The sequence below is a fragment of the Oncorhynchus nerka genome, linkage group LG6 (genome assembly GCF_034236695.1).
Source record: "Oncorhynchus nerka isolate Pitt River linkage group LG6, Oner_Uvic_2.0, whole genome shotgun sequence".
Classification (NCBI taxonomy): domain Eukaryota; kingdom Metazoa; phylum Chordata; class Actinopteri; order Salmoniformes; family Salmonidae; genus Oncorhynchus; species Oncorhynchus nerka.
In genome coordinates, this window is record NC_088401.1 from 81,130,130 (window position 1) to 81,142,624 (window position 12,495).

General features: G+C 45.7%; 1 protein-coding gene across 4 annotated transcripts in view; it reads right to left on the reverse strand.

Annotated features, from left to right (window-relative positions):
- Nucleotides 1-9,730, reverse strand: part of LOC115136302 (glutamate receptor 3) — a 339,674-nt gene extending 329,944 nt beyond the window's left edge. For all 4 annotated transcript variants that reach the window (XM_065019924.1, XM_065019923.1, XM_065019922.1 and 1 more), the window contains exons 1-2: nucleotides 9,268-9,730; nucleotides 8,390-8,548 (exon numbers count right to left, since the gene is read on the reverse strand). In XM_065019924.1, coding sequence (XP_064875996.1) covers nucleotides 8,390-8,548; nucleotides 9,268-9,346 — 238 coding nt within the window. In that variant the 5' untranslated portion in view covers nucleotides 9,347-9,730. The remainder of the gene's footprint in view (nucleotides 1-8,389; nucleotides 8,549-9,267) is intronic.
- Between the last annotated feature and the right edge of the window lie 2,765 nt (nucleotides 9,731-12,495).

A 12,495-nucleotide genomic window follows, 5' to 3' on the forward strand; every position in this document is an offset into this window, starting at 1 on the left:
TAGAGAGCAGAGCAGAGTGCAGTTTGAACACAGTACAGAGCAGAGTAGAGAGAGCAGAGCAGAGTGCAGTTTGAACACAGTAGAGAGCAGAGCAGAGTGCAGTTTAAACACAGTAGAGAGCAGAGCAAAGTGCAGTTTGAACACAGTAGAGAGCAGAGCAGAGTGCAGTTTAAACACAGTAGAGAGCAGACAGAGTGCAGTTTAGACACAGTAGAGAGCAGAGTGCAGTTTAAACACAGTAGAGAGCAGAGCAGAGTGCAGTTTAAACACAGTAGAGAGCAGAGCAGAGTGCAGTTTCAACACAGTAGAGAGCAGAGCAGAGTGCAGTTTAAACAGAGTAGAGAGCAGAGCAGAGTGCAGTTTAAACACAGTAGAGAGAGCAGAGCAGAGCAGATTGCAGTTTGAACACAGTAGAGAGTGCAGAGCAGATTGCAGTTTAAACACAGTAGGGAGAGCAGAGCAGAGCAGAGTGCAGTTTCAACACAGTAGAGAGCAGAGCAGAGTGCAGTTTAAACAGAGTAGAGAGCAGAGCAGAGTGCAGTTTAAACACAGTAGAGGGAGCAGAGCAGAGCAGAGTGCAGTTTGAACACAGTAGAGAGCAGAGCAGAGTGCAGTTTAAACAGAGTAGAGAGAGCAGAGCAGAGCAGAGTGCAGTTTCAACACAGTAGAGAGCAGAGCAGAGTGCAGTTTAAACAGAGTAGAGAGCAGAGCAGAGTGCAGTTTCAACACAGTAGAGAGCAGAGCAGAGTGCAGTTTAAACAGAGTAGAGAGCAGAGCAGAGTGCAGTTTAAACACAGTAGAGAGAGCAGAGCAGAGCAGATTGCAGTTTGAACACAGTAGAGAGAGCAGAGCAGATTGCAGTTTAAACACAGTAGAGAGAGCAGAGCAGAGCAGAGTGCAGTTTCAACACAGTAGAGAGCAGAGCAGAGTGCAGTTTAAACACAGTAGAGAGAGGAGAGCAGAGCAGATTGCAGTTTGAACACAGTAGAGAGAGCAGGGCAGAGTGCAGTTTGAACACAGTAGAAGGCAGAGCAGAGTGCAGTTTAAACACAGTAGAGAGCAGAGCAGAGTGCAGTTTAAACACAGTAGAGAGCAGAGCAGAGTGCAGTTTGAACACAGTAGAGAGCAGAGCAGAGTGCAGTTTGAACACAGTAGAGAGCAGAGCAGAGTGCAGTTTGAACACAGTAGAGAGCAGAGCAGAGTGCAGTTTAAACACAGTAGAGAGCAGAGCAGAGTGCAGTTTGAACAGAGTAGAGAGCAGAGCAGAGTGCAGTTTGAACACAGTAGAGAGCAGAGCAGAGTGCAGTTTAAACACAGTAGAGAGAGCAGAGCAGAGCAGATTGCAGTTTGAACACAGTAGAGAGAGCAGAGCAGATTGCAGTTTAAACACAGTAGAGAGAGCAGAGCAGAGCAGAGTGCAGTTTCAACACAGTAGAGAGCAGAGCAGAGTGCAGTTTAAACACAGTAGAGAGAGGAGAGCAGAGCAGATTGCAGTTTGAACACAGTAGAGAGCAGAGCAGAGTGCAGTTTGAACACAGTAGAAGGCAGAGCAGAGTGCAGTTTAAACACAGTAGAGAGCAGAGCAGAGTGCAGTTTAAACACAGTAGAGAACAGAGCAGAGTGCAGTTTGAACACAGTAGAGAGCAGAGCAGAGTGCAGTTTGAACACAGTAGAGAGCAGAGCAGAGTGCAGTTTGAACACAGCAGAGAGCAGAGCAGAGTGCAGTTTAAACACAGTAGAGAGCAGAGCAGAGTGCAGTTTGAACAGAGTAGAGAGCAGAGCAGAGTGCAGTTTGAACACAGTAGAGAGCAGAGCAGAGTGCAGTTTAAACACAGTAGAGAGAGCAGAGCAGAGCAGATTGCAGTTTGAACACAGTAGAGAGGGCAGAGCAGATTGCAGTTTGAACACAGTAGAGAGAGCAGAGCAGAGTGCAGTTTGAACACAGTAGAGAGCAGAGCAGAGTGCAGTTTAAACACAGTAGAGAGCAGAGCAGAGTGCAGTTTAAACACAGTAGAGAGCAGAGCAGAGTGCAGTTTAAACACAGTAGAGAGCAGAGCAGAGTGCAGTTTAAACACAGTAGAGCAGAGCAGAGTGCAGTTTAAACACAGTAGAGAGCAGAGCAGAGTGCAGTTTAAACACAGTAGAGAGCAGAGCAGAGTGCAGTTTGAACACAGTAGAGAGCAGAGCAGAGTGCCGTTTGAACACAGTAGAGAGCAGAGCAGAGTGCAGTTTGAACACAGTAGAGAGCAGAGCAGAGTGCAGTTTAAACACAGTAGAGAGAGCAGAGCAGAGCAGATTGCAGTTTGAACACAGTAGAGAGGGCAGAGCAGATTGCAGTTTGAACACAGTAGAGAGAGCAGAGCAGAGTGCAGTTTGAACACAGTAGAGAGCAGAGCAGAGTGCAGTTTAAACACAGTAGAGAGCAGAGCGCAGTTTAAACACAGTAGAGAGTAGAGTGCTGTTTGAAAACAGTAGAGAGCAGAGCAGAGTGCAGTTTAAACACAGTAGAGAGCAGAACAGAGAGCAGTTTAAACACAGTAGAGAGCAGAGTGGAGTGCAGTTTGAACACAGTAGAGAGCAGAGCAGAGTGCAGTTTGAACACAGTAGAGAGCAGAGCAGAGTGCAGTTTAAACACAGTAGAGAGCAGAGCAGAGTGCAGTTTGAACACAGTAGAGAGCAGAGCAGAGTGCAGTTTAAACACAGTAGAGAGCAGAGCAGAGTGCAGTTTAAACACAGTAGAGAGCAGAGCAGAGTGCAGTTTGAACACAGTAGAGAGAGCAGAGTGCAGTTTGAACACAGTAGAGAGAGCAGAGTGCAGTTTGAACACAGTAGAGAGCAGAGCAGAGAGCAGTTTAAACACAGTAGAGAGCGGAGCAGAGTGCAGTTTGAACACAGTAGAGAGCAGAGCAGAGTGCAGTTTAAACACAGTAGAGAGCAGAGTGCCGTTTGAAAACAGTAGAGAGCAGAGCAGAGTGCAGTTTAAACAAGGTAGAGAGCAGAGCAGAGAGCAGTTTAAACACAGTAGAGAGCAGAGCGGAGTGCAGTTTGAACACAGTAGAGAGCAGAGCAGAGTGCAGTTTGAACACAGTAGAGAGCAGAGTGCAGTTTAAACACAGTAGAGAGCAGAGCAGAGTGCAGTTTGAACACAGTAGAGAGCAGAGCAGAGTGCAGTTTGAACACAGTAGAGAGCAGAGCAGAGTGCAGTTTGAACACAGTAGAGAGCAGAGCAAAGTGCAGTTTAAACACAGTAGAGAGCAGAGCGCAGTTTAAACACAGTAGAGAGCAGAGTGCTGTTTGAAAACAGTAGAGAGCAGAGCAGAGTGCAGTTTAAACACAGTAGAGAGCAGAACAGAGAGCAGTTTAAACACAGTAGAGAGCAGAGCGGAGTGCAGTTTGAACACAGTAGAGAGCAGAGCAGAGTGCCGTTTGAACACAGTAGAGAGCAGAGCAGAGTGCAGTTTGAACACAGTAGAGAGCAGAGCAGAGTGCAGTTTAAACACAGTAGAGAGCAGAGTGCAGTTTAAACACAGTAGAGAGCAGAGCAGAGTGCAGTTTGAACACAGTAGAGAGCAGAGCAGAGTGCAGTTTGAACACAGTAGAGAGCAGAGCAGAGTGCATTTTAAACACAGTAGAGAGCAGAGCAGAGTGCAGTTTGAACACAGTAGAGAGCAGAGCAGAGTGCAGTTTGAACACAGTAGAGAGCAGAGCAAAGTGCAGTTTAAACACAGTAGAGAGCAGAGCACAGTTTAAACACAGTAGAGAGCAGAGTGCTGTTTGAAAACAGTAGAGAGCAGAGCAGAGTGCAGTTTAGACACAGTAGAGAGCAGAACAGAGAGCAGTTTAAACACAGTAGAGAGCAGAGCGGAGTGCAGTTTGAACACAGTAGAGAGCAGAGCAGAGTGCAGTTTGAACACAGTAGAGAGCAGAGCAGAGTGCAGTTTAAACACAGTAGAGAGCAGAGCAGAGTGCAGTTTGAACACAGTAGAGAGCAGAGCAGAGTGCAGTTTAAACACAGTAGAGAGCAGAGCAGAGTGCAGTTTAAACACAGTAGAGAGCAGAGCAGAGTGCAGTTTAAACACAGTAGAGAGCGGAGCAGAGTGCAGTTTGAACACAGTAGAGAGCAGAGCAGAGTGCAGTTTAAACACAGTAGAGAGCAGAGCAGAGTGCAGTTTAAACACAGTAGAGAGCAGAGCAGAGTGCAGTTTGAACACAGTAGAGAGAGCAGAGTGCAGTTTGAACACAGTAGAGAGAGCAGAGTGCAGTTTGAACACAGTAGAGAGCAGAGCAGAGTGCAGTTTAAACACAGTAGAGAGCGGAGCAGAGTGCAGTTTGAACACAGTAGAGAGCAGAGCAGAGTGCAGTTTAAACACAGTAGAGAGCAGAGTGCCGTTTGAAAACAGTAGAGAGCAGAGCAGAGTGCAGTTTAAACACAGTAGAGAGCAGAGCGGAGTGCAGTTTGAACACAGTAGAGAGCAGAGCAGAGTGCAGTTTGAACACAGTAGAGAGCGGAGCAGAGTGCAGTTTGAACACAGTAGAGAGCAGAGCAGAGTGCAGTTTAAACACAGTAGAGAGCAGAGTGCAGTTTGAACACAGTAGAGAGAGCAGAGTGCAGTTTAAACACAGTAGAGAGCAGAGCGGAGTGCAGTTTGAACACAGTAGAGAGCAGAGCAGAGTGCAGTTTGAACACAGTAGAGAGCAGAGCAGAGTGCAGTTTAAACACAGTAGAGAGCAGAGCAGAGTGCAGTTTGAACAGGGCAGAGAGCAGAGTGCAGTTTAAACACAGTAGAGAGCAGAGCAGAGTGCAGTTTGAACACAGTAGAGAGCAGAGCAGAGTGCAGTTTGAACACAGTAGAGAGCAGAGCAGAGTGCAGTTTGAACACAGTAGAGAGCAGAGCAGAGTGCAGTTTAAACACAGTAGAGAGCAGAGCAGAGTGCAGTTTAAACACAGTAGAGAGCAGAGCGCAGTTTAAACACAGTAGAGAGCAGAGTGCTGTTTGAAAACAGTAGAGAGCAGAGCAGAGTGCAGTTTAAACACAGTAGAGAGCAGAACAGAGAGCAGTTTAAACACAGTAGAGAGCAGAGCGGAGTGCAGTTTGAACACAGTAGAGAGCAGAGCAGAGTGCAGTTTGAACACAGTAGAGAGCAGAGCAGAGTGCAGTTTAAACACAGTAGAGAGCAGAGCAGAGTGCAGTTTAAACACAGTAGAGAGCAGAGCAGAGTGCAGTTTAAACACAGTAGAGAGCGGAGCAGAGTGCAGTTTGAACACAGTAGAGAGCAGAGCAGAGTGCAGTTTAAACACAGTAGAGAGCAGAGCAGAGTGCAGTTTAAACACAGTAGAGAGCAGAGCAGAGTGCAGTTTGAACACAGTAGAGAGAGCAGAGTGCAGTTTGAACACGGTAGAGAGCAGAGCAGAGGGGAGTTTAAACTAGGATCAGGTATTTAGGTCCCTCTGTCCATGTAATCATATTCATTATGATCTGAAAGGCAACTCTGACTCTTTTTAAATATAGAGATGTCCAAATCAGAGTCGATACTCCTACCTAGATTAAAAACACTATTCTGATGTTTTACGTCTGTTAAGGAGCATGCTGAAACCACCCACATGGAGTCCTTGGCACCATGGTTATTGTACATGTTGTTACTGTTTTCTTCTCTTTCCTCTCCAAGGTCATACAGCCTCTCTCTCTCACTGTAAAGATACCGTGCCTTCCCTATCATATATACGTGATCTTCTCCTCGGGATGTTGCCAAGGGAATTTCATTTGTATTCTTGTCCCAAATGGCACCCTATTCCCTTGATAGTGCACTACTTTAGACCAGAACCCTATTCCCTTTGTAGTGCACTACTTTAGACCAGAGCCCTATTCCCTTGATAGTGCACTACTTTAGACCAGAACCCTATTCCCTTTGTAGTGCACTACTTTAGACCAGAGCCCTATTCCCTTGATAGTGCACTACTTTAGACCTGAACCATATTCCCTTTGTAGTGCACTACTTTAGACCAGAGCCCTATTCCCTTTGTAGTGCACTACTTTAGACCAGAGCCCTATTCCCATTTAAAGTGGACTACTTTTGATGGGGCTCTGGTCAAAAGTAGTGCACTACAAAATGAATAAGGGGCTATTTGAGATGCACATCTTGGTTTGTATTTGCTACAGAGATATTTACCTTAGTAATATCATACAGCCTATACAAACAATGAACCATTCAGACGTCTCTACCTCAGTGTTGTGTATCAACAGTGGATCAATGAGACATCTCTATCTTGATTGGTCGATCTCCTAGCCATTCTTAGTCGACCACCAAAAATGTATGTAAACAACCCAGGATAAAGCCTTGCCTTGCCATTTCTTTCCCACTTTGCTCTGTTGGCGGTAGTTGCACTTGATTCAGCAGCCCTAGTGCTGTTGGTGGTAGGTGCACTTGATTCAGCAGCCCTAGTGCTGTTGGTGGTAGGTGCACTTGATTCAGCAGCCCTAGTGCTGTTGGTGGTAGGTGCACTTGATTCAGCAGCCCTAGTGCTGTTGGTGGTAGGTGCACTTGATTCAGCAGCCCTAGTGCTGTTGGTGGTAGGTGCACTTGATTCAGCAGCCCTAGTGCTGTTGGTGGTAGGTGCACTTGATTCAGCAGCCCTAGTGCTGTTGGTGGTAGGTGCACTTGATTCAGCAGCCCTAGTGCTGTTGGTGGTAGGTGCACTTGATTCAGCAGCCCTAGTGCTGTTGGTGGTAGGTGCACTTGATTCAGCAGCCCTAGTGCTGTTGGTGGTAGGTGCACTTGATTCAGCAGCCCTAGTGCTGTTGGTGGTAGGTGCACTTGATTCAGCAGCCCTAGTGCCGGGAAGGCAAAGGGTTCCCATTTTTAACCATTTCACATGTCATGAAGGTAGAACTCCGCCTACTTAGCAGACCCAGAGAGCAAATCAAGTGCACCTATAGGCCTACCGCTGGCCAATCAGATAGCTCAGATCACCGTGTCTGCACAGTTTCCTCGAGCCATAGACTGTAAAAAGAAACCTTGAATGCACAGCGAAGTTGATACTGTGAGATTTCAAGACTTTTAAAACCATGACTAGAGAGAATAAAGCAAAGAACATTTGTTTTTATGAGGAAGTTCATGTTTATGTTGTTATTCAGCACTGTCAACACTTTGTTCAACGTTTTTATAAGCCATAAAATGTGCATTCTTCCTACTTCCACTCAGTCCACTCAGTGCTGCAGTGCCACAACCAGCACTGAGTGACTGACTGCAGCACAGTGTTTCCATAAGCTAGAGCTGCTATTATTAGCGACTTGTGTCTTTTTTAGTAGAGAGGAATATTTCACATTCTCTGGTCATAGGAGTAACAACATGAATTGTTGCATGAGGCAGACATAATGCAATGCGACTTGAGTTTCACTATCAGCTGGAAGACGGTGTCCCCTTTTTCTCAGTGGATGGAGGGAGAGCGGAGGGAGGGAGAACGAAGGGAGGGAGGGAGAACGGAGGGAGAACGGAGGGAGGGAGGGAGAACGGAGGGAGGGAGGGAGAACGGAGGGAGGGAGAACGGAGGGAGGGAGAACGGAGGGAGGGAGAACAGAGGGAGGGAGAACAGAGGGAGGGAGAACAGAGGGAGGGAGAACAGAGGGAGGGAGAATGGAGGGAGGGAGGGAGGGAGGGAGAACGGAGGGAGGGAGGGAGGGAGAACGGAGGGAGGGAGGGAGAATGGAGTGAGAACGGAGGGAGGGAGGGAGGGAGAACGGAGGGAGGGAGGGAGAACGGAGGGAGGGAGGGAGAACGGAGGGAGGTTGAGTCCAGTGAGAGTTACCCTCTCCGTTGCTCCCTCCCCTCAGACTGACCATCAGTTGCAGTAAATTAAAAAAAAAAGCAAATGATTATGGGCAATATAAGCATAGCCCCAAAAAATAAATAATAATAATAACATTCATAAATAAAATAAAGCATAGCCAATATGCAGAGATAATATATTGGGTCTATAGCCTACTGCAAAAAACATTATTATTACAGAATTGTTTTTAATTGGTTAATGTTGCATAGGCTTAGTCATATCCGACTCACAAAGTGATCTGGACTTAGAAGAGGTTGGTGACCATTGGTGTGACGTAACAATAGTGAACCATTGAGACATCTCAAAAGGCACTCTGGCACCCCGTCCTCTGGACCCTGGTCTTATCTACTGTAGGCCTACCAAGCAAAAGTGTTTTCATACCATGCATTCACTATGTTATTATGTGTGTGTGTGTGTGTGTGTGTGTGTGTGTGTGTGTGTGTGTGTGTGTGTGTGTGTGTGTGTGTGTGTGTGTGTGTGTGTGTGTGTGTGTGTGTTCAAGGGGGAATTCTGGACATATTCCGAGCAGAGGGAGATTTTAATTGAAAACAGCTCTGTACTTACATGCATGGGTGACTGAGAAGCTGTTAGACGACTCGAGGTTGTCTACGTTGTAGTTGAGATGGAAGGGTTTCTCCGTAGTGTTCTGGTTGGTGTTGTAGAGCTGAACAGCGAACCTAAACGCACTGTGCTCCTGCACAGTGGACCGCATGAACAGACCACCTAGAAGACATACAGATAGGTAATCAACTTCGGCTACCATTTCCCGTCATCATTATTTACACACATTTTACATCCAACTCTGTCTGCCTTATATTTTTATAGACACCGGAAGGAACCACCACTGGCCCTTGCACGGACGGTAGGTAGGGTAGCCCACCTACTGCCAGTCGAGGAAAACTTGAGGAAGACATCGACTTCAGTGGCACTTGACTTGTATGTAGCTTACATAACAATTGTTAAACTGCAGGGATCTCCGTCATGCTGTTCATACACGACTCTCAAGTGTTAAACCAAACAACACGGATCATGTAGGCAGGCTCGTGTGTCAAATTAATCAGGATAAATAAATCACACATAATTCTTATTTACTCCTCATCATTCTGTCTACAGAAACGTGTTATTGCGGAATTGCTCCCTACAATTTTCACCCTTATGAAGTTGCAACATTTTCCCGTGAACCATTCAATGAGGTCATTTATTTCAGGCATTTCTCTAACGTTGTATTTCATGAAATCTGTAATCAAAGCGGCGGAGCAAGTTCAATATGTATAATAATATATAATAATAATAATATATAACTTCAAGCAAAGCAACCGACTTAATTAATAACACACCCGATAAAGCTCATACTCCGAAGAACCGGCATTATCCAGAAAATTACCGGCGAAAAGCAAAAATGATTCTAAAATTCTGTTCTAATTATTTGACGGACTACTTACCTATATTAATCTGATTGGGAAATCCCGCGAGTGATCTGCCAGAAAGACACAACAAAAATAGAACCACGTTTTGTGCCATTTTCGCAATTTCTCCAACCCGTCTATGTTCTCAACTCCTTAAAAGGATCTGCCTAAGCAAATTCATAAGCAACCCCGAAGATGCTGAAAATCCTCCAGATTTATGATGGTCGCTCACAGTGCACCAATTGGGTTCATTAAGGTGCAGCACGGGGCTGCGGAGCAATTTTCTGCAACTGTGAGAGGAGAGTGTGTGAGAGAGAGAGAGAGGCTGGGACTTATTCGTCCCAAAGATGGTGGTTGAGAAACTACCTGATCTGATTAAGAAAACAAGCTCCTCCGATTGGACCAGCGGCGATTTTGATTAAATGTTATTTTGATTAAAAGCTTCCCTCGTCCTGTGTGCACCGGACTCCGTTACCGGATAACACTAGCCCAGCTCAGCTCCACTAGTAGGACTGACTGCAAGGCACAAGTGCCACGCTCGTCCACATTACTGTATCCGCGCGCAATCAATAGGAGAAAGCACGGCAATCTCAGGCGGCCAATGCCTTTCAATTGGCTACAGTAGATAACCGCTTACAGCTGGTGCAGCTGCCGCCTCAAGGATATGATGAGGGGAAGTTGGCGTTAGTGAGCGCGGATAGAGTAGAGGCAAAACAAAGAACACAAGTGGATTCATAATTAGAAGCTATTCAAAACAACCCGGAATAAACTATACATAAAACTGGTATTCGTGAATATGTTGTCATACTGCTATGATCAGAAGTAACTCACATTTATCGTTAAACACCTATATAGACTAGCATGTTTAAAAATCTATAGACTATCTTTGATTTCCTAATTATTTTTAATAGCGTGGGCAAAGTCCTCCTTGCTCTCCTTTCATTACCCGGATAGAGAGCACAGCATGAGGCGCTGTCCATGGTGCTGAAGTGTCTGGAACTCGGGAACGAGAGAAACAGGCTACACAACTGGTGTATATTACGCCTTACAGCCTAAACATTCCTATTTAGATCTCGCTATATGTTACTGGTCGTTTTTTTAAATTACATTTTATAGGGGCAGGGTAGCCTAGTGGTTAGAACGTTAGACTAGTAACCGCAAGTTCAAATCCCTGAGCTGACAAGGTACACATCTGTCGTTCTGCCCCTGACCATGCAGTTAACCAACTGTTACTAGGCCATCATTGAAAATAAGATTGTTTTCTTAACTGACTTGCCTAGTAAAATAAATTGCCATCATGACTGTCCCTATCTTTCACCCATGAAGCATGCTTGAAATACATGACTGAGACCCACAAATGCCATTCTTTTCTGAACTCACAAGATCAATATATTTATATTTCTAAGTCTGGGTCTGTTGCCTACTGCTAAGGTTTCTGTTCTCTATGTGTAGCCTAGTTACTATTTTCTAGTAATTCCTCAGTGAGTTTAGTCTCCTCTCTGCCACTCTCTCTGTCTCTCTCTCTCTCTCTCTCTCTCTCTCTCTCTCTCTCTCTCACACACACTACTTGTCTATCATTACTGTGCTTCAGCCAAACAGAGGAGCAGTTAACGGATTACTGACTCGTTTATCAACCGCTGCAAAGCTCTTCGAAAATTGAGTTTTTAATTGCGTTGCAAATGGGCAAGACTTCAGCCATTGATACTGTAATAGACTGCTTTCCAAATGACTCTGGATAGACAGTCCGACCTGTCAAACTATACCTATTTAGCACTAATAGACCGCAGGGAGGAAATTATGAGAGAAATAATAAAATAGTGTTTAAATCACTGTAGCTTATGACGGGACAAACCAGACCTGGGGTTCGAACCCAGGGATTCTATGCGCCACATGTACGTGTTAGCCTGCTGAGCTAAAAGCTGTGAATTACTTAGGTGAGCTGATTCAAGTGTTCACTATCTTGTCTCTCACTTGATCTTGGCTACATGCCAAATGGAAATTGTCTCCAATGGCACCCTATTGCCTATATAGGGCACTTCTTTTGACAAGGGCCCTATATAGGGATCTGGTCAAAGTAGTGCACTATGTAAGGAATAGGGAGCAATTTGGGACAGAGTACTTGTCTTAGTGAGGTCTATTTTTGTGGTTACCTCGTGGAGCTGTGGGCCCTGCCTGCCGATGACATTATTCTTGGAGAGAACCTGAGAATGACTTTTTTGTGTTGCAAGACATCAGACCCAAGCTAGTTTAGAGATACAGAGAACAGTAGATCCTAGCTGGCTCACTGGCAGAGACACAGGATACAGTAGATCCTAGCTGGTTCAGAGTTACAGGGTACAGTAGATCCTAGCTGGTTCAGAGTTACAGGGTACAGTAGATCCTAGCTGTTTCAGAGATACAGGGTACAGTAGATCCTAGCTGGTTCAGAGTTACAGGGTACAGTAGATCCTAACTGGTTCAGAGATACAGGGTACAGTAGATCCTAGCTGGTTCAGAGTTATAGGGTACAGTACATCCTAGCTGGTTCAGAGTTACAGGGTACAGTAGATCCTAGCTGGTTCAGAGATACAGGGTACAGTAGATCCTAGCTGGTTCAGAGTTACAGGGTACAGTAGATCCTAGCTGGTTCAGAGTTACAGGGTACAGGAGATCCTCGCTGGTTCAGAGTTACAGGGTACAGTAGATCCTAGCTGGTTCAGAGTTACAGGGTACAGTAGATCCTAGCCGGGTCAGAGATACAGGGTACAGTAGATCCTAGCAGGTTCAGAGTTACAGGGTACAGTAGATCCTAGCTGGTTCAGAGTTACAGGGTACAGGAGATCCTCGCTGGTTCAGAGTTACAGGGTACAGTAGATCCTAGCCGGGTCAGAGATACAGGGTACAGTAGATCCTAGCTGGTTCAGAGTTACAGGGTACAGTAGATCCTAGCTGGTTCAGAGTTACAGGGTACAGTAGATCCTAGCTGGTTCAGAGATACAGGGTACAGTAGATCCTAGCTGGTTCAGAGATACAGGGTACAGTAGATCCTAGCTGGTTCAGAGTTACAGGGTACAGTAGATCCTAGCCGGGTCAGAGATACAGGGTACAGGAGATCCTAGCTGGTTCAGAGATACAGGGTACAGTAGATCCTAGCTGGTTCAGAGTTACAGGGTACAGTAGATCCTAGCTGGTTCAGAGTTACAGGGTACAGTAGATCCTAGCTGGTTCAGAGTTACAGGGTACAGTAGATCCTAGCTGGTTCAGAGATACAGGGTACAGTAGATC